The 22,834-nt window shown below is 38.9% G+C and overlaps 1 protein-coding gene and 1 pseudogene across 1 annotated transcript in view; one reads left to right on the forward strand and one right to left on the reverse strand.

Annotated features, from left to right (window-relative positions):
• Positions 1-296: 296 nt before the first annotated feature.
• Positions 297-13,316, reverse strand: LOC134474254 (signal recognition particle 19 kDa protein-like; annotated as a pseudogene).
• Positions 13,317-17,269: 3,953 nt separating this feature from the next.
• The window catches only part of Arid4a (AT-rich interaction domain 4A), a 76,750-nt gene continuing 71,185 nt past the window's right edge, over positions 17,270-22,834 (forward strand). Inside the window, exons 1-4 of the mRNA XM_063241536.1 lie at positions 17,270-17,411; positions 18,161-18,217; positions 19,870-19,980; positions 21,301-21,366. Coding sequence (XP_063097606.1) covers positions 18,212-18,217; positions 19,870-19,980; positions 21,301-21,366 — 183 coding nt within the window. The 5' untranslated portion in view covers positions 17,270-17,411; positions 18,161-18,211. The remainder of the gene's footprint in view (positions 17,412-18,160; positions 18,218-19,869; positions 19,981-21,300; positions 21,367-22,834) is intronic.

Below are 22,834 nucleotides of genomic sequence, written 5' to 3' on the forward strand. Positions count from 1 at the left end.
CTATTTTGTCACTTAAAAATTTCTTGATCTGTAAACTACAAAATACAAAAACAGTAAGCACCCACCAGACAAACTAAGGCCCAGCAGTACATACCGGCTGGGGGTATAGCTTAGTGGTGAATGCTTGCTTGCTTAGCATGTGTGAGGCCCTCCGTGAGTTTGCTCCCTGGTACGGCACACAAGCACACCAGGATGTATGTGAAGCGCTATGTGAATAGGTTAAGCCCTGTAGGAACAGGTACCACAGCCCAAACAACAGCACTAAGAGCAGAAACAGACAATCAGAACTCTGACCATGAATACACACACACTTTATTAGGTTCATGCTGATACTCCATTCAACTGTTACCTTTTCCTAAGGTGGTACTGGTCACTGAGTTTAGCCACAGAGTGTTGCTGGACTTTGAGCATCTGTGAAATTTAAATGACAAATCATTATTTCCTGAATAGCTAACTATGGTACAACTTTAAATCAGTATTGTTACTAACAGTGAAAAATTACTACTTTTTTTTTTGGTCTTTTTCATTTTTATCGATACCAGGGATCAAACTCACGACTGCCTGCTTGCAAGGCGCAGGTGCTTACGCCGCTGAGCTAAATCCCCAGCCCTGAAAAATTATTTTTATAACTCATGTAACAAAGATTAACAAAACTATTGGCTTTGGAAAAACACCCAAATGATACTAAAATTTTAGTTTCTATTTTCAGATAGATCACTGCCTAATCTAGTCTATGGTCAGTTCTATACTTTCCCCAAGTTCCAAAGTATGACTAGCACATGAACCATCTAACTGCTCTCAGTGTAACTATTTTTAGTTCTTATTAACTTTGTTTTTAAAAGTCAGATTGAAGCCAGGCTCAATGGCACACAACTGTAATCAATCCCAGCACTCAGGAGGCTGAGGTAGGGTAACTGCTGTGAGTTCCAGGCCAGCCTGGGCTACATAGAGTTCAATGACAGGATGAAATACACAGTGAAACCCTGTCTCAGAAAACAAAAATCATGGTGTTAAACCCTAATTTTGAGCAGCTAAGCCAATTTATAGCTATTATAGATGCTGTGATGCCTGAAAAAACACAAAATTAAGCAACAATACCTAGCTCCCTACAACTATTACTGAAAAAAATATGATCATTATGTACTGAAGACTGATATATACATAGGATTAATCTAAGTTCAGATATACTTTTGACATTAATATGAAATTTATTATAAAATTAAAAGTACCTTACTACCATATAAGTCATCTTGATCCTGCTACCTAAAAAGAAAAAAAAAGCCATTTTAAAGAACAAAGGTTTGCTTTAGCTGTTCTACATAAAATGAATTTTAGAGTACAAAAGCACTTATCTGATAAGACTGTCATCCATTTGCTTGTATTTCTACCATAAATTCACCTAAAAGTCTTAGGTCATCAATTTGTTTAACTGAAAAATTAATAAAATTAGTCAATTTATGCTGATAAAAAAAATCTAGAGGAAAAAGTGATCTAAAGGATATAACTGCATGTATATTTAACTGTATAAGATAGAAAACCATATTATGAAGTTTTTGTTGGATCATTGAACAGAACTGTTTGCAATCTCACTGTTTGAATATCCACTTTGTATGCTTTAATTGTGTAATTAGAACTATTTCTAAGACGACAATATGTAATCTATTAACTAGTGATTTCCTACTATTTATTTTTTTCTTGAAATTCTGTATTACTTGTATCTTTTTACTGTTTTGTTTTCTCTTTAAATAAAAAAAAATCCCCATCTACAAAACTAACTTTTAGTAATATTTCTCTGTTTGTTTTTTTCTTTTGTTTTGGTTTTTGCTTTTCAGTCATGAGTGCTGAATCCAGAGCATTTACATGCAGCTACAAGCCCCAGTTGTTTTTTGTTTCTGAGACAGGGTCTTGCTAACTATTTGAACTCAGCAGTATGTGAATAAGCACCGCTATATTTAAACATTAAACATTAATGGTTCCTTCTTTGCCATCTCACCCATTCAAGATGTAACCAGTGGGGCTGGGGATTTAGCTCAGCAGCATAAGTGTGTCTGCCTTGCAAGCAGGCAGTCATGAGTTCGATCCCCGGTATCGGAAAAAACGAACAAGACAAAAAAAAAAAGATATAACCACTGCACTGTTTCCTGCACATACACAATGTATAAATGTAATGAGTCTCCGTATATAGACTGCTGAGAAGCAAAGTTCCCTAACATGCTGACCTTATGTTGAAATGTACAAATTGCACTATTTTCACTCTTAGGAAAAACCCAAAAGAATTCGAAGTCCAATGTGCTATGAGAGTCTTCTTCAGAGAGAGCACTAAGGAAATATAGTTGAGTAAGGGAAATGGTACATATAAGAATCTGAGATGAAAAGATGCTAACATATCTTTGTTAGGTATGACTGGTTTGAGAGTTAGCAGTAACCTAGTGACAACAGCAAAAATTGAAAGACAACATTTGGATCCCTACAATGTACATTACCAAGATTAAGATGTTAAAAACAGTTCTTACACTAACAAGCACACACATTTTACAGTCTTTATCGAGGTCTACTAGACATACACATACTAGAAACATGCTTTTATATATACTACATACATGCACTGAACCACCAGCTGTGAGCTTTGAGAAGTGGAGAACATGAATTCTGAAAAACATGGAAGGGAACCTAGGACAGTTTCTCAGAAATCTGGTGAGTGAGCTCTCCAGAACTCAGGATGTCAATAATTAGTAGGAAAAAATGTGTGACATGCCAATAATATAAGACGACTCATCTGTGCAACAAAAGTAAGCTAGGTATGGTGGCATACACCTGCAACCCTAATGCAAAGCTGAAGTTGGGTTCAAGGTCACTGTGGGCTATTTTGTAGAAGACCTTGTTTCAAAATAAGACTAGAATTTAGATGATACTGGAAATGTATGCAATAAATGTTAATCAAACTGGTTCAAAGGACAACATGTAAATTCCCCAGTGATTTGAATGCACTGGGTCTGAAATGGGGTCCGAGAATTTGTCCTTTGAACAAGTACTAGTTTGATTTTTATGAGTACATTAAAATCTGAAAATGGACTATCTGGGTATAGTTTATATTGATGATCTGGATAAGGAGAAGAGAGGGGAGTGTGAAAGTACACATCAGTAATCCCATTGAAGCAGGGGAATTGCCCTGGGTTCTAGAGATGTGGCCAAAAAAAAAAAAGCCTCCTGCCTGGGAGGCAATGCCATTCCCGTAGCAGTCCCTGAAGCTGCCTCAGTCATGCGGATGCACAAGTTCTCCCTGGACACGATCTGCCAAGACTGCACGGAGGTGATGGTCCATGTCTTGAATACGCTGCGAGGGGCTGAGTTTAATGTTGACCTGCCCAAGCAAGAAGGTCTACAGCGACTCAGCACAGTGTGGACACCCTGCTAGTGACCCTGAATAAGGCTGGCAAGGCCAGGCTGAAGTTTTCTTCCAGACAGACTGAGGAGCTGGCCTTCCACTGAGCAATGGAGCCCTGCTCTTTCCTAGTGTTCCTATACTCAAGCTGCCTTTGTTGGGGCATTAAAAAGTGGTGGGGACTTCCAGGAGTATAGCTCAGCAGCACAGCCTGTCAAGTGCAAGGTCCTGAGTTCCATTCTTGGCACAAAAATAAAATGGGGGGGGGGGCAGGACAACAGTAAGATTACTTAAAAAAATTTTTAAGAGATATTTCTCATATAAAGCTAAACAAGACAAATCAGTAGGGGATGGTGGGTTTTTAGGAAAAGGTAATTTTATAAGAAATACTATCTGTTTCAGAAATAACACATAAGTCGATGGGGGAAAAATATCCAATAAATTTATAGTACATGGTTTCAAATATTTACGGTTCAACATCAGCCGTCCAAATATGGCAACACAAATGTTAAGAGAATTCCAACATAAAGGTGGACTAAGTAATTAATAAGGAAGAAATTTACTGTTCATTCATGTTTAGGGATTTCTCATTTGACTGAAATATCAAGGGACAAATAGTTCTGACTAAAAGCAGTCCATAGCAACTTTGGTTCAAAAAAAAAAAAAAAAAAAAGAATGATCAAAGAGATTGGTTCTACCACTCTAAAAAATTGTATCCAAAGATTCCCTTAGTAGCAGTGTTAGTATGATTCATGTTTACCATGAAAGCATGTTCTATACACAAATCTCACTGAAACGTAAGTAGGAATTTACTTTGTAAAATGTGACAACTTATCATTTATAACTAAATATTGTATTTACTGATGATTTTGATTGCAAAAGGTTTTTAAAATGACTTCACTCCAACTTTCACAAGATGGTCTACATTCAGACTGTAACCAATTTCTATATGAATTAACATATGACCTATCTCTACTGTAAATGAAGCAATGTAGTTGAATACAGTTCCTACAAATTTCCTTTTAAGAAAAATCTACTACAAGTGAACTCAGACCCTGCCTTCAAGGGCAATATATTCACAAAGTCAACCATATTTAACGTGGAAACCTTAAATGCAAGTTACAGTGTTGGCAAATCATATGCTAAAAATTTCTAACAGCAAAAGTTTTTCTTACTTCCCGGCAACACTGACACAAAGCCAAATGAAGCTTTTTGACAAATGACTTTATGTGGAGACATGGCATGTCACATTTTCCTCCCCTTCTAGACATTTGGTGAATTTCCAAAGTGAATTTCAGAGCTTCCAAAGTGAATTTCAGAAGAATCTTTAAGCATAAAATTAAATTTAGCCTACTCTAAAATCCATTCTTTTACTAAATGGAAATGTGACAAAACAGGAAGTTCACAGCAGCACAGAGAAGCTAGTATTATGGCGCAAGCTGGTATTTACTGGGAAAAGGCTAGCTTTTCATGACTAAGTAATAAAATGCAGAACTTTGAAAACAGGAGGAAAATAACAGAAGTCTGCCTTGGGTTTACCAGAAGCCTGGGCAATTTTAAGACCTTAAAGGCAGTATCACACAATACACAGAGATATAAGAAACAGGAAGATGACCTTTCATTTTGCGAAGCTCCTTCATATAAAAATTCCCATTGCTGCCCCATTGGACCAAGAGCTAAACCAAGAGACTAATACAAACACTAGAAACAGCTTTACAAAACGATATAAAACCTCAGAAACACAGATTTTTCTTTTTTTAAAAAAGTTAAGAATTCTACTTTGGTTTTTTTCTTTTGCTTGCTGCAGGTTTTATATTTAGAGTTACTGCAAATATATGTAAAAAACTAAGTGGGATGTTAGAAGAGGAAGACTCAGTACATATTAGCAAACACACAAGCCAGAAACTGAAAAACAGAAAACAAACTGCTCCCTTGTGATTACTTTAGCTTCCATTCTAAAGCTGTGGAAGCAATTTAGAGGCCTGTTCAGATACCAACTAACCTGTATCACATTTAAGGGTACAGCACTGTATCAAAATGCCAAGTAAACAAGTACCAAGCAAATGTAAAGAATTATTTAGTTCATTCATCCCCTTCCTCCAAAACCATCCATGAGACGTCAGGAAACCAATACTAGATTTTAAAAAAAAATCAATTACAGAATATATTGAAGTACGTTAACCAGTATATAAAACAAAAGCTTCTCTACCATGGACCAGTGATCTTGCTTAGCTACTATCTGAAAAGCTAAATAACTTTTGATAAATAGGATGGGGATATAGCTCAGTGGTAGGGTACTTCTCCAGCTTCTATCTGTAAGGCTTTGGTAACCATCCCAGCACCACAAAAAATATAAAAAGAACCCGTTGTACAGAAACAGTAAGACAGGCAGAACATTACAACTTAATAAAATGGGATCCTAAGCAATAAGAACATTAACAACTTTCTCAAGTGATGAGATCGTTAGTGTCTGATTTTTTTTATTTTTAAGGTTTAACAGTTAATCGAGACAGACAGATACAAGAAGTAAAAACAGGAATTGGACTGGAACTTTACTAACATCTCTAAGTACCTTAGCCCATGAAAGTCATTCTCTTAAAAGCAAAAATTAACACTACGATGTATGCTGGGTCATAGCCACCAAGTAACAGGGTTATGATCAAAACATCTGGTTTTCAAGTAACAGGGTTATGATCACAACATCTGGTTTTCAAGTAACAGGGTTATGATCACAACACAACACACAACATCTGGTTTTCAAACCTTGTGCTTCTACACTAAGGTCCTTATTCAATCCAAAGTCCTGCTGAGTTATTGTAAGAATTTTGAGAATTTTTCAGCTAAGAGTACTGTAATTGTCTCTTTAGCTCTAGGAACACCTACTATGAACCTGGTAAAAAAATTTTTTTGGCAGTTTAAAAAAGTTTGGCAGTTATAGATGACCACATTAAAGTTTTTAGTTGGATCATTGAACACAACCGTTTGCAGTCTCACTGTTTGAATGTCCACTTTGTATGCTTTGATATTGTGACTTGAGCAACTATCTCTGAGATGATAATGTGTCATCTATTAACTGGTGATTTCTTACTGTTTTTTTCCCCTGCGATGTACTGTGATTTACTCATTTCACTGTCAACTCCCACGATGAAGATGGCAGGCCCAAATGTTGTTCAGGCAATTGATGCAAATAAAAAGCTGTTTCCCTCAGCCACAAGAACGCCTCCCACAGTGGGGTCACATCCTTGATGCTCACAACACATCTCTTCTCAGTCTTCCCTTTTCCTTTTTTTACTTCCCTCCCCTTGCTGAAGATCTGGGTCACCGCCTCCTATTTTCTGTGTCCTTGTTTTTGGTTTAGGTTATCCATTCTGCTGTATACAACATTACTGACTTCTGTGATGGGAACTGTCCCAGACAGAGGCTGCCATCTTCCTACTTGAGCTAGGCTCGAGCTCTGCCTCTGTGTGGAACATCACGATTTCATTCCTTAAGAGTACATTTTATTTTTCTCAATAAATGCATTAAGTCCAACTGAGCTGAGCATACACCTTGAATCTCTGTAGCTGTAGGATTTTCAACAGTCTCACTTATTGGGATCTGCCTCTCTCCTTGTGATGGTTTTACTATTATTTAAATAAGCAAGGTAGATACAAATAAATCTCTTTTGGTTGGCCAGGGACCATGCAAGGGAGCAAGCCATTTCCACACAGTCCCAGGCCACTAGGAATACATCAAACCTGGTATTTTAATTAAGTGATGCCCCTTCTTTTTTAGTACCAGGAGTCTTTTTATTTGGTACTGAGAATCTGACCTCACACTTGCCAGGCAAGCACTGTGCCACTGAGATATATCCACGTCCCTAGGATCAGTGTTTTCTTTTTGGTGTTTTTACAAAGAACTATTTTCTTTTTCGGTACCAGAAATGAAACTCAGGACTTCACACTTGCCAAGCAGTTGCTGCACCACTAAGCTACATTCTAGGTCCTCTAGCCTTGAAGACAGTTTTTCCCTGGAGGCCAGGGTGTGGAGGTATCGTTTGGGGATAATTCAAGCACATTACATTTATTGTACTTCTATTATTACACTGTGCACTTTGTTATTATTAGAGTCTTACATAGAATGTACAACCTAGATCTCTTACATGTAAAATTCACAGTAGGGTTTCTACTCCTGTGGGACTCTAACGCCACAGTTGACCTAAAAACAGGCACAGCTCAGGCTGTAAAGCAATCAATGGGGAGACATGGTAAATGCAGATGAGGCTTTGCTTGTATGTCTGCTGCTTACGTTCTGCAGTGCAGCCTGGTTCCTGATGGGTCACAGACCCAAAATGTACCAGTATGTAGCCTGGGGTTAGGGACTCTGTTTTAGGCCATCTCTCCAGTTCCCAATCATTTCTGTTTCTTCTCAATCTTAAGGGCAAGCCCTGGATTAGTATGACAGAATTTAAGGATCAAATAAATGTCCTCATGTAATATCTACTCAATTTTCATCCTCAGGTCTAGTTTTATACATAAAGGTATTTTGGTACTGTAATTTAAAAAGTACACACAAGGGTGAGACTCTGAAATCACTATACTGAGTCAGGTGGCTTATTATATATTCTGTTAATGGCAAGAGACATACCCTTAGTCCTGAGTATATCTGAAGTTTATACCATTAGTGAGAGATCTGTGAAAAGTCCAATACATCTGAAAAACAATCCCTCTAGTGGTTAAACACATTATCAATTATAATACAAGAACACATTCTAAGGACATGCCTAACCTATGGATAGTCATCACAGTGCTGTATCACCTACATGCTCTTGAACCTGACTCATCTTAAAACTGCAAGCATCCTCATCTTAAGTGCCTGACAAAAGGGTTCTTGGATATATAAACACAGACAAATCACACTTTCACTACCACACATCTGTCCATCTAATGACCTTTTAGCTGGCTACACCTTTAATAAGCTTTGATTCCATAAATGAGTGCTACTAAATGCCAAAGCCTGTGACACGCTCTAAACTTATAAACCTGAACAAGGTACAATATTCTGCTTAAAAGAATTTTTTTTTTAGCTAAATGAAGGTCATTAAACTCAATACTCAAATGGAATACATAAGAGGAAATATGAAGTGGTGACCTGAATTTACACCTATAAACTTTCAAAAAAGTATAACTTAAATGGTAGCATTTTAACATAAAAAGATAAAAGACACCACTCTTGATACCTGGGACAATATGAACAAAAACACAGAAGCCATAAGGCTGATACAGGGAAATAATGAAAGTTAAGCATTACTCTGTTATTAAATACTTTAAGGAAATAATAGGGAAAAAAGAATTGGAAAACACCAGTATGATCTTCAGGAGGCAAGAGCTGGGTGTTCTGTTTCTGCTATAGCTTTGTATATAAATACAGCAATACAATCACTTAAAACTCCTGCAATGATGACACTCAGGAAATAACACAGGCATAACAATACCACTAAATACCCAAGTGTTCCTAAATACTTAACATCAGTCTAAGCACTTCACATATACCAGCTCATGTAACACAAATGCTAGGTAAAATCTATTGTCATCTAATAGACAAGGCAGAAAAGATGAGAAATATGCCCAGCCTTCCTCACAAAAACCCTCAGTCATATCTATATATCCTAACACTAGAAGTAGTTTGTTTGCTATCTCTGAATGATTTTTAAAAGCAAATAATAAACCCCCACATACAAGCACATACTAAAAACAAAAGGTGCTAAAAAATAACACACAAACATTATGTTTATGAATATAAAACTTTTAAATCTCAATTTGGAAGCAATTATTATTGTTGGAAGTCCAAATTAGGGCAAACTTCTACCTACTGAAATGAGATCAAAGATTTTTGCTATATAACACAAAGTTCAAATTTCATAAATTTACACATTATCCCCAAATAAAGAGCAAAAGCATGAGAGCAGTAGAACAAAAAACCCCAAAACAACAAAAAAAGTGAAAAAGTACTTGATATTGTGGCTGATACCTATTATTTAGAAAATTTGCTTTTTCCTGAACCACCACCAGAATTTTCTCCTTGTGAGCCACAGAAATATCCACGTATTCTACAGTCTTAAATGAATGTTATGTGTGAGCCAGTGGAAGGGCAACCACAAGAGCTTAATTGTTGAATCAAGTCCATCTTCTTGAACAATCAAAAGACAGCCCATTTCATGTTTTAGTATTTGTAAATATTAAAGTATTCCTTATACTTAACATTTAAAATAAAAAATACAAAAACATATGAGCAAAATAAAAGAATATGAAATATGGAGATAGATCCTTTTCAAATGGGAGGGGGAGCAAGAGATGGGAAGGGGGATAAAGAGGATAAAACAGAATCGAGATGTGTTATGTGCAGGTATCAACTCCCAATGAGGAATAAAATCATTACTCACTGGAAACAAAATATTAGTGAAAGTAAAACAAAAAAAGTATGAAAAACATTACTCAGGAAGAGGAAAGAAATTTCATTCCCATATCTGAACAGTTAAAACATACATCTTATAAAATACTTTCAAAAATATTTTTTCAGCAATAAAAAGTATAACCTCTCTATTTGAGAATCTCATTTTCTGAACTTTATCTACTTTTTGTTTCAATAAAAAAGTTGAAACCCAAGAGTGGAAAATAAGAGAGCCGTGAAGAAGTAACTAAGTTAACAAACCAGAATTTAAAGTCAAAATAGAGCGACTGGGGATTTAGCTCAGCGGCATAAGCGCCTGAGCGCGTGGTCATGAGTTTGATCCCAGGTGCCGATAAAAAAAAAAAAAAAAAAAAAAGTAAAGTCAAAATAGAAACAACATAAGGTCCAGCATGTCTAGTCCCCCACTAATGAACCGGCAGGAAATCTAAAACAAGAGTAGATCCTTGATGGACCCTTTAAGCTCCAATTTGCATGTTTAAAAAGCTTTCACTTTTAATACCAGCCAGAGGTCTCTCCCCACTTTCAACATCAGTTAATGGTGGTGTTTGTTACCTTTCTAAATAACAGGAGTGTTTTGTTATGGTAGTACTTTATCATCAATTAGCAATCAAATGCTGTCAACCCCTCTACTATATTTGCTCACTTATCCCTTTGTCCTGGGTGCCACTTAAGTTTTCTCACACTAACACCACTTTGATAGTATTTTGTCTTTTTTTTTTTTTTTTGGGCTTTTTCCTTTTTATCGGTATCAGGGATCAAATTCACGACTGTCTGCTTGCAAGGCAGGCGCTTGCGCCGCTGAGCTAAATCCCCAGCCCCCAGTATTTTATCTTCTCATCTTCAATTCTTGAGTCATTTTTCAGCCATAATGAATGCCCTTTTCAAGTAATTTCCTAACAATATATTTTGTTAGCAAAGCTAACTAAGATTAAAAGTGAAGTCTAGGGGCCGGGGACTGATCTCAGTGGCTCAAGTGCTTGCCTGTTAGTGCAAGGTCGTGAGTTCTATCCCTGGTACGGCCCCCCCCACACACACACAAAAGTAAAGTATATATGAATAAATATATGCAGCAAATTACTACCAAGTATTATGTAAGAAACAAACACCAAGAGCTAACGCATAATTAGGCTTTACATACAAGATTAACTGAAATAAACAGAAAAATGTCACACCTCACTTGACAGAAGGTATTTTTAACCTATTTTTTGCACCTATTAAATTAGCAAAACTGATAATACATACCACTTAATACTGGTAGCGTAAACTCAAAATAAAGGTAATAATGTAAATTATGAGCTCTGAAAAATACGTGGCTATGTTTCAAGAATCATAAAGATGTGCATATGACTATTTAAATCAATCATAAAAGAATATTATAAAGTAGAAGCCACTGCATGTGAACAATTATAGCATAATATTGATAAACTAGCGGGAGTAATAGAAAAATTAAGTTAAAGACGGACTATTATGTCAGGCACGGTGCACCACCCATACCAGTAATCTTAGCATTTGGGAGACTGAGGTGGGAGGACTGCTCTGAGTTCAAGACCAGCATGGGCTACATTCTGAGTTCAAGGCCTGCCTGAACTACATAGTGATATCCTATCTTAAAACAAAATAAAACAAGAAGATTCAATTATTTTTCAGTATTAAGATTGTTATGGAGATTTTTCCATTTTTACTAAATGCTAGTAAAAATGTTAAAAAAATTTTAAAAAACACACTTAATGACCAAAGAAAGAATAAGCTTATATACAAGGAAATTTTTAAAATGTGTTAGTGTGAGATTATGTGATGCTTTAATTTAGTTTCACTATGATTTATAAACTTTGTCAATAAAAATAATCTTCAACTTTAGTCACACCGTTTTCAAGGTTCTCTAGAAAGCTTATAGAACACAAGTAGCCCACAGCATTTTGATGCAGAGCGAATCCTAGGAGTACTGGTGTGACCAGCCTTGATAATATTCTCAATTTAATCTTTAGCCCATCCTCCCTTTTTAATCTGTTTACTACTGCTTTCCTTATATAATTCTTGTTCAACCTTCATTCCAACTAGAATGCCTCCTTTTCTTCTAATTTTACAGTCCACACCTCATTATTCTTAAAAAATCTTCAATGGCTATGTTATGGTTTATACATTGAGAAGTCTAGAAGCTTAAAGGAGGCTCAGGAGCCCTTCACCCTGGGGCCAGTCTACAATACATTCACTGTGTCAATTTGAGGTCAGAAGTTTAAGTGACTCAGCAGGGGGCCAGTGTCTTTAGTTTGCAACATCCTCAGCCTGTGGAAGAAGGTACATAAGACTGAATGCTATATCCACTCCCAGGGGAGCAGCCTGCATACAAAAAAAGGAGGAACCGATTATTGGTTCTTCAAAGGCCCTCTAGTCTTTCCCTTTAGCCTGGACATTATCTCTTGGCTTCTGGCAGACTGTCTGGCTTCTACCTGGACTCTTCAGCCTTCTGCCACAGATTCTATAGCGTGACTATAGGCAGGAGGGGTCATCTGTATCAGAAGTGGGGAGTAACATGGCCAGGATGAGGGGACCGCTGGTGGAGATAGTGATTATAGGCTCTTATATGAGAATTAAGTGAACTTCTCGTGGAACGAGAAGGAATGTGGTTAAATCAAAGGTGAACCACAGCTACAAAAGCCATGTCATAATCTCTTGAAGCATTGTCACCTGCCTCAGGAGTGTGAGAGAAACCGGAAGGCCTGTTTCTGCTAGCCATCACTGAGGGAACAAGATGGGGATCCCATAGACGTGCCATCCTAACATGGGCACAAGATTTTGAGAGCATAAGAAAAAAGGCAGGAAACCCCAAGGGAAGAAGTGGCTCACCAATGAGAATCAAGGTAGGTTGGTGTTAGATGGAGGCTAGTAATGGTAACAGCAGGAACAAGAGCAAGTGGAGAGGAGGGACGAGAAAATGTGGAAAGGTGGCTCGTTGGTGGGGGGAGCTCAAACTGGGGGTGGTCCCCAGAAGCTACTCACCCCACTGATCCAAGTTATGACACTTAAATGCTACATTTTTTTAATGCTGTTCAGAGAAAAAGATGGAGAAAAACAGGCCCTTACTGCAGGCACAAAGAGGGGTGTAGTTCCCCTCTTAACTCCTTTTATTAGACCAGATTGGGGTAGAGTTTGGGTAGGCAGGCATATTAGCAGCTCACTGAGGGAGTGTTGATGCACACACAAAGGAAAGAGGAAGTTTGTTTTGAGGTGAGAGAAGAAAGAGGAAACTGATATGCTATTGTCTGGTCCTTTATCATGTTGGACCACTGCCATGATGACTTTGCAAGTTTATATGAGCAGAAAACTCAGCAAAAAAGAGCTATATTCAACATAAACAATCAATTACATTCCTCAGCATACATTGGCATTTCCAGAAATAATGACACAATTGAATAAACTATCATTTTTCAGCTGTTACATATAGCTTAACATAGCCAATAACATTTACTTAAGGACAAATAAAAGTACATACCTGAAATTTTCAACAAGGAAAGTATATGCACATCTTTAAAACTGGAACACTGACCTTCATTGTCTCATAAAACCAGTCTTATTCTGAAAAACAAAGATTTCTTTTACTTTCGAGTTATTGCTTAGACACTCAGATAACGTACTCTAATAAATTATTTTCTCATTTTACCTTTTAACACTGTTAGAATCTTTATGTCATTTTTATAAACTGAAAGAGAAGGAAAAAAAAGCTTAACGTGGTGTAATAAAAATACTAAACACTAAAAAATTCAGAAATGAGAGGAGTGGCAAAAAAAAAAAAAAAATTCAGAAATGAAAGTCAGATGCAGTGGTACATCCATAGGAAGTAAGGCAGAACTGCCTGGCCCAGACATTCAAGGCAAGGCTGAGGAATAGTCAAGATCACACCTCAAGAAAACAAAAACAGGGCCAGGGATTTTGCTCAGTGGCATGTGTGCCTGCATGGCAAAGGCAAGGCCATGAGTTTGATCCCTAGTACCAAAAACCAAAACAACAACAACAAATCAGAGAAGGGAACCAATGAAATGGGAAAATTGGTAAAAGATACATAAAAGAAAACAAAACCATAAAGATGTCCTGATTTTGAGCTTTTATGAAAAGTGCCATAGATTTTATGCTATACAAAATCAGTTTCATTAGACTCACCAAAATAGGTACAAAGATAACATTCAATGCTAACTTCTCTCACTTATGTCTATGACATGGTGCAGTACCATTCACTTAACCATTTATAGCAGGCTTCCATTACAATATCATAAAATTCTTTAAAAGGGGTAACAAAAGTTTTGAGAAAATTATGTTGATGCAGTCTTAACAGGTTTTAAAAGTCTATATTGTGTTGAATAACTATTATTGAGTATTAAATATTTTTAAATGTGAAAGTTAAGAATGTGTGGAATACAATTAAATTTCAGAAAACTACAGTTGAACATGTAAGGTGGCTTATTATTTCATACACAGAATTTTGTATACAAATATTTACAGAGCACCTCACGTAGAGGAACTTAACAATGAATAAAACTAGTTGCAGCCTTCTAGTAATAGTCTCAAACTGGGGAAATCACATAAGGACAGGAAATTTTAGGGAAGGCTCCAGTTATATTAAACCACATCATTAAAAATAACTCATTTTTGGTGTTCCTTTAACATCACTTTCTGTGTATTTCACTGTACAAATACAACCATTTCAAAGTGAAAAAGTAAGTAGTTCTAAGAAATCATTAAGTTCTATGAAAAATTTTCAAATTTACTGTACTGTACACGTAACTTAACGATTATGGCAGTCCTATCTATGCAGCCTGGCCAACACAGTGAAACATCATCTTTTTTTTTTTTTTGGTCTTTTTCCTTTTTACCGGTACCAGGGATCGAACTCACGACTACCTGCTTGCAGGGCAGGCGCTTATGCCACTGAGCTAAATCCCCAGCCCCTAAACATCATCTTTTAAAAAAAGAAAAAAAATTGTGTTAATTCTTCTTGAATAAAGAGAAATTCTTTAAAGTTCAAAAATAATGGTAGAAAAAAATTAAAACCAGAAAACCTGAAAAAAAAAAAAAAAACCCCACAAAAAACAAAAGGAAAAAAGAAAGCTGGGCACCATGACTCACACTCTGGGAGATTCAGGTTAGATGATCACAAACTTTTAGCCCAACTGAGGCAACATGACCCTGTCTCAAAACAGGAGGAAAAAAACAGAAACAAAAACCTCAAACAAATACAGTGCACTAAAAGGAAAAGCTCTCTAATGGACAACTATATATGCATTCAAACTCTGAAAAGTATCATTTTAGCATTGTATTGCTACTTCTGTACTTCTGGGGTTTATTACAAAAGGATTAAGTAGGGATGTGAAGAAGTATCTAGATGCCTAGAACACTGAAAGAGCCGCTGATGTTAGTTTGTAGACACAGTATTTTGCAAAGTATGTCTAAAGGATGTTCACTGCCTATTACTGCCATTATTAAAAAAAAACCAAACAACTCTTATAAAATACGGTACAACTATTCTATACAGCACTATGAAGGCATGAAAAATGCTTTATGAACAACACATTTCTGGTGTTTACCCTGTAATGGAAAGAACAGGGAAAAATGAGTACATTCTAAAAAACAAAACCATATTTTAAAAAAGGCCTTTTGTATACTGTTATTACATAGTTGGATCGCGTGCGCTGGACAGTGCAATTATGTATGATTACCATCTGGGAAGTTAAGCTGTAGTATGCTATTTTATAATTTCATCATTTAAAACTTTGCTTCACTCAGAAACTCTGTTACTGTTAAGACTTCTTTCTGTATGAGTAATTTTTTTTTAACCTGGGGTACAACTGTGAAACCACTCATAGCATTTCATGTTAAAAACACTAAACGCTTAAAGTTTAGAAACGAAGCTGGGTGTGATGGCACCCCCCCCCATTATAATCCTAGCACTCCAGAGACTGAGGCAGTAGGATCTCCACGAGTTCGAGGCCAACCTGGGTCATATACAAAATAAAACCAAAGTTATGAATTTCATTCTAGTAAGTCGTACCAAAAAGCTAATTAAGCAGATTCATTTGAACCCTGACCAACCAGAACATCTTACAATTACATTCTTCCACCCTAGTGTTGGTCCACTAAAAACTTCCTAGTAGTCTCCTCTAATACTAGAAATTCTGAGACATTAGTACTAACCTGTTTGAGATACTGCCACTAGGATGTCCTTTCTTCTTCAGTACAACTGAAAAACACCACAAAAAATTACTAAATCACGCTATTGTTTAAGCCCACGAACTACGGCAGGATTTAAAACACCTACTCAGAAGTGACTAATTCATCTCTTACAAATTCCGGCGCGCATTTCATGTTCGAAATTATTGCACTAATGACTAAAAAACTCCCTCTGCTTTCAAGGTAACTTCTTGCTCGGCAAAGTCTGTCTGTGGTGCCTGTCAACAGCATTTCACATCTCACTTCAGTCTTTAAAACAATTAACTTTCGATAACCAAGTGCACTATTTCCACCGCGAGCCCCGAGAGCAGCGCGGCGGGTCCCGCCCTTCCCAGCCCGGCCGCTCCCGGCCTCCACCACCAAGGCCCCAGCGCCGCCGCCGTGCGGGCGGGGAAACGGCCGCTGCCCACCGCGGCAACCATACAAACTTTGAGCTCAAAGCGGAGAGGAAGCCTCGCCCCTTCCATCCCGCCCCCATCCCCACCCCACCGCCGAGAAACTTTCTTTACCATGGCTGCCGGCGGCGCCTTCACTTCCGGTGCCGAAGCCTCCAGAGCTGCGCCATCCCCCAACCCCCCCCCCCGACAGTCGAAGGACCATAGCTTCCATCCGACCTTTTCGACAGCTCTGCGACTCCCCTAAACTTCACGTGATGCTGTACTGAAGCGAACGGTAGGTCGGATCCGCACTAAAATAGATCTACCGGACAACGACTCCGCTTCCTTCACGCCAGAAACATAAAATGCGATAGAGCTGCGGCCAGCACTGCCGGGACAAAATGGCGCCGAGAAGCCGCCTTAGCGCAGGCGCCTTGGAAAGATTCTGCCCCGCCCCCGTGTAAACCCCTGGCTGCGGTTCTGGGTTCCGTCTCCATGGGACACTCCACCGCCAATCCTCGTGCGGGAATGCTCTTCCTGACCCTTCAATGCACCAATCAGTACTCAGTCGAGCACATCCGGAATTGACTCCACCAATAACATCTCAGGACCTGCTTACTCCATCTCTGATTCTCCAATAACGTTACTGTTCCGGTATAGCCAATCACAAGTGGAACATGTCCTACCTGCTGTTTCTTGCACCAATCTGTGAAGTTTGGGAGCTACATCCAATGAGAACGGCAGGGAATGAGGTCCAATCCGAAGCGCTTGGGCGTCATGAGCAGCCAATGGTAGTTCGTGTAGAAGCGAGTCTGCTCAACAGCTTGTTATTTGGTGAATTGTGGCAGTAAATCGGGGCGAGTGGGGAACCCGGTGCAGGAACTGCCGCCGCGGCCGGGAGCGAGGCTGCCGGGACTAGGGGCCTCGGCTGCCCGAGGGGCGGAGGACGCGAGGGCTGACAGCGCGCACCTCGCCCGCGGACGGTAGGAGAGGAGAGGGCAGGCGGGCGATCTTGAATGGGCGAGGCGGCTGCAGCAGCTGCTCTTGCGCCCGGGGTCCGGGTGCAGTTGGGGCTCCGTGGCGGGGAGCGGGCTGCAGGCTGCAGGGTGCGCGGGGACGGGCGGGCAGGAGCCGCGGTGGTGGCCGCTCCCGGCCCGGAAGATGGCTGAGGAGCTGGCCGTGCCGCCAAGTTTCCTTCAGCAAGGGGATCTTGCGCCCAACTCCGCGGCGCTGTCCGCAGCGGGACCCCGGCCGGGCAGCGCCTCCGCTGCCGCTCCGAGCTTCACAAAAAGTTGAGTGGGGCGGGAGTCCGCGGCCTGGGCGCGTCGCCTCCCCTCCGCTCCCCTCCGATCGGCTGTGCTCCGCACGGGCCCCCGCCCCGCCCCAGACCGGCCCCCGCCACTGCCACCGCCCCCGCCCCCGCCCCGCGGGGTCCCCGCGCGCTCGCGTCCTGGCTGCAGGCCGCCGCCCCTGCTGCTCTCTGCTGACACGGTGCGGGGCAAGGGCGGGCGCAATGGCGCCGTGACACCGAGAGATCGCCGTGGGCCGGCGGCCGGGGCGCCAGGCGGTCGGGACGCGGGGCGGGCTGCTCTCCGTGTGCGTCCAGCTGTCCCCCGCGAGGTCTTCCCCTGGCTCGAGGTGCCGGCCCTTTCCGCGGGCGTTTGTTTACTTTCTCCCCCGGATCGCACCCCGCTGTTGACCTACTGCTTTCTCCTCCCACCCGCGGTTCTAGCGACAGAAAAGAGAACTCGTGGAGCTGGAGCCCCACAGATCCCCGGTGAAAATGAAGGTAAGTGGAGCCCAACTCCGCCAAGCCTCGCGTCCCGGACGTGCTCGCAGCGAGCTTGCTGCTGCGGAGCGGATTGTCATCTTTATTGTTATTCGGCATCGATTTCGGTACAACGGTGCTTTCACAAAACGGGGACAAGGGAATGGAATCCTGTGTCTGAGCGCAGCCACCTCAGCCTAAGGTAGCTGGGAGCACTTCAGAGAGCCGGGACAGCATCTCAGCTTCTGTCCATTAGGCTAGTATTTATAAACACTTCCTGTGTTGGCTGCAACCTTTGCAGAAATAAAGCTTTTGTCTTACTGTGGTCCTTTGGGGGATTTTTTTGAATTTTTTTCTTCCTCATTGTCAATTCGATTTTCTTAGAGAAAGAATACTTAAAAGAGATACTGCCCTACAAACTATAATCTACAATTGTAGTTTTTGAGTAGTTGTACTCTAATAATACTTAGGTTTAATTCACTTTTTGCAATACTTTAAAGTTAATGCATTTATCCAAGATATTTAGATACTATTCAAATATCTAATGCTGTAAACATTCTCTTGTGAATGTTTAAAAGGAAAGGAAAGGAAGTTCTCATCGCGCTGTGAAGTGCATGGCATTGAGTGTTTCTGGCCAATACTTGCCAAATATACTCTTCTATTTGCATGTTTTGTCATGTACTGACTCTAAAGACTGCCTGAGCTGGGCAACCTTTTTTGTTTTTTTGTTTCAGTATGTTACAAGCTCTAAAACACAGCATTTTCCACAAGTTTCTCTTGCCTTCCTATTCTTGAAGTACATCTTGGGAAAGTACTTGGGAAAACTTAGTGGAAAACAAACCATTGTTTTGTACTTAAAAATGGATAGCAAAAGTATACACTGTTACCTTTGTACTTAGTAACGTTGAGCTGCACTTGTGTGTACAAGTAACTTTGGAGAAAAAACAGGTACAGTGGCAGTGAGATGGCAGTCATCCTGTTACTGTTAAGGTTAAAATGAATGACAGAAAGAAATTTCTCCTAATTTTCAATGTATTGTTGTGCTGTGAGCCATTTGCTATAAGTAAATTTCTCTTTGTAAAGCTGTTCTGGTTATGTGGCTGTAGTCTTGAGCCATCATTTCATACCCACATTCTTCAGGTGAATTTGTAGCTTTTAGCCAATAAATTTTTCCAAAAAGCTGACTTAGTTTTTTATCTTTACAAATAAGCTATGCAAAATATTATTTTGATGGGCTATACTAACAATTTTGCATTGTTCGTATGGTTTTTAATAGCAGCATCTTTTAAAACAATTATTTAAAACAATTATTAGGTACAAATGAATAATTTTATGATATATAATAGGATATAATTTTCACCATTTTTCGTAAATTGTACAGCTTTTAAAAGCATTTTATACCTGGAAAAATGTTACTTCCTTTTTCATAACTTCCAATTACAATTTTAAAGCATTTTATGATATGAAGTACTCAGTATATTCACGAAGTCTTGTTAGTAAAGTGCTTTAGGGTTTTTTTTCAAATTATTGATGATATTAATAAGCAGATAATGTTAATGTCCTAATGACTTAACATGGAAGGTTTTCGTGCTACTGGAGGTCGGGTTAGGGAGAAGCAGTGGGAGTTCACTGCTGCTGTCCTGTTTTGTCCTGTCCTGCCCTCCCCTCTCCAGGCGGCCGACGAGCCTGCCTACCTGACTGTGGGCACAGACGTCAGTGCCAAGTACCGAGGCGCCTTCTGTGAGGCAAAGATCAAGACTGTGAAAAGGCTGGTGAAGGTTAAGGTAATAAATATGTTTTTATTTCTTTCCTTAAATACAATAGTTTTATAAAGTAGGTGGAGGGATTGGAGTTTTAGTAACTGTAGGGGGAGACTGCAAGTCAATTTTTTTAACGAATCAGTACTGTGTGAAAGCTTTAATATATACTAAACTTAAGGAAAAATACATAAAAAATTAAAAACAAACCAAAATGAAAAATTTTTCCAAAATGCTTTGTCAGTTTCATGCTCGTATTTCTCCTTCCCTTGCCCCTTCCTGTTTGTGGTAGAATACTTTCTTAGGCTATTAGCTGTTTTCTACCATTTCATAATGTTCAGGTAGAGACAGTTTCAGTAATTAGGAAGAACAATACACTGGGAACCATGTTTTCAAGGCAACAGCAAAAGTGATTCAAGAAATTTATTTTTAAAATCCTTTTATGACCAGAAAAAAGTGAAATAATATATTTGTGTACAGTATTTGAGAATACAGAAAACTCCAGCTGGATTAATACCCACACTGCTCAGAAATACTGATAACAATTTTTGTTTCCTTCCAGTAATTTTTTCTGTGTAAATATGGATTTTAATAATTTTGTTACCTAACAAAAGCAAGCTATGCTTACATAAACATGATAGTGCTACAAAACTTTTGACAGTATAAACTATATAAGATTTGGTTAGTATTTACTAGAATACCTTCAGCAATTTTAACTTTTCTTTTTTGTTTTTTTGGTTCTTATTTATTTTTTGAAGAACCAGGACAATGAATGTTTTTCTTACTAAATTTGACTTATTTGGGTAATTGCTCTGGATATTTGGGAGGACATGAAAGGAGAAAGATCAAGTACTTATTTATACCTGAACCACTTATCATAGTTTTTCAGTCTTAGGGGCCAAAAAAGTTCTGGGTTCAAGCAAACCATAGAGTTTGGTTTGTATGCACATATGTATATATATGTATAACATATATATTTTGTATATAGTTGGTGGTAATCACAATATAACTTAATGATGAAATGTCCAAAAGGCAGTTCTAAACTTTCACAGTAATCACTAGATTATAAATCTATAGTTCCTTCCTTAAGTAAACAGTTAAATGCTTATAACTTCCATGGACACTTGCTGGGGAAAGGGTAATAAGAGAGGGCTGTAGCCCCTCATGGAACTCACACTTAATGAAAGGGACAATGAATGTAAACCTAAGACCATGTAGTAACTGTTACAGCAGAGGTGACCACTGGGTCCTTGGGAAGCATAGGTTAATGACATTATTGTTGCAGTGTCAGTGTAAATGTATTATTTTAAAACGACATGCAGATTACAGTGCATAAATGTTTTTCAGGTACTCCTTAAGCAGGATAATACGACACAGTTGGTACAAGATGACCAAGTCAAGGGTCCTTTAAGAGTAAGTGAAATAAATCAGTCACCAAAGGTTAAATATTGCACAGTTTCTCTAATATGAGAGATTCAAAACATTTGTGAAGTGGTCATGCAACAAGGCGGTGAACTCCGTAGAAATAGGAAGGGACCTGGGGAAAGAAATAGAGTGGAAGAGGTGTGGAGAGGATTGAGGTGAGACATGCAAGTGTATAAGAGCTCCCAGCAGAACATACTCCCTATGTGTCACAGATACACACCAATAAAAGCATTCTAGCTGGGTGTGGTCCAGGCGCACGCCTGTCATCCCAGCACTAAGGAAGTTGAGGCAGGAGGATCACTGGGAGTTCAAGGCCAGCCTAGGTTACATAGTGAATTAAGAGCAACCTGAACTATACAGTGAGACTTTGTCTCAAAAAATAGCAACAATAAAATTGTAAGAATGGGAGTTAGATTGTATAGTTTAAAATCTAAAATAATGAATCCTAGACTCATACTGAAGTTTGCTTTTACATTTGTATGCAATTTTATCAGAATATTTATCAAAGTAAATATACAAACGTGATGTTTGTGTAGTCAGTATAGATTTTATTACAATGATTACATCTTTGGTTTTAGAACATCTGGAGTACTTTAATATATTTAATTATGTTTTCATTTGCCTTTTGTTTTGAATTCTTGAACTCAATACCTTACTTTGGTTTTTACATTGTTGACCTATCTTGGGTGATACCTGCTAAATTGTATAACCAGTGGCATAAACTTTAGTCTTGTTATCCTGATTTGTCAAGTAAGCTGTACTCACTTTGTAGCACACTTTAATAAGTTTCTTATGATTTTTTTAATCCACTTCTAGCTGCTACTTCATGTACTGAATCTTTGTTATGTCAGAGTTCCCCTTCAGTTAAGATCTGGTATACAGAGATCTGAAAAGTGAAAGAATGTCAGTCTGCTATAGCCCTATCTCCAGGTGAACCTTATCTAAAAGGATCCTTAAACATAAGTGCTAAATCCAGTATTCAATGTTTCTATAAAAGAAAATAGAGTCTATTTTAGTTATCTTATGCTTTTGTGTTTTTGTTTTGTTTTGTTTTGTTTGAGACAGATTCTTGCTGTTTAGTTGAGGCTGATGTTGAACCCACTGTGTAGCCCAGGCTGACCTCAAACTCAGCAAACCTCCTGCTTCAGCCTCCTGAGTGCTGGGATTACAGCACCACCACACTCAGAGGTTTTAGAGTTCTTATGTTTAATTTTCTGGACAACAGTGTGATTTAAGATTTCGAAGACTGGACTCGTACCCTGTGCAAATTATTTTAACTTTTCTGAGCCACGATTTTCCATTTGTAAAATAATAAGTACCTTACTTACACCAAAGTGCTTTGTGGCTCAAGTTATGTAATAAAGAACTGAGCTCTAAATGATGATAATCTAAAGCAGAATAGGGCATAAATACCTTTAAAGCTCATTTTTCTTACCTAGTTGTTGTTGGTGGGAAT

Source organism: Cavia porcellus, unplaced genomic scaffold (assembly GCF_034190915.1).
Source record: "Cavia porcellus strain 051 isolate PalLab524CR breed Dunkin Hartley unplaced genomic scaffold, mCavPor4.1 scaffold_31, whole genome shotgun sequence".
Classification (NCBI taxonomy): Eukaryota; Metazoa; Chordata; class Mammalia; order Rodentia; family Caviidae; genus Cavia; species Cavia porcellus.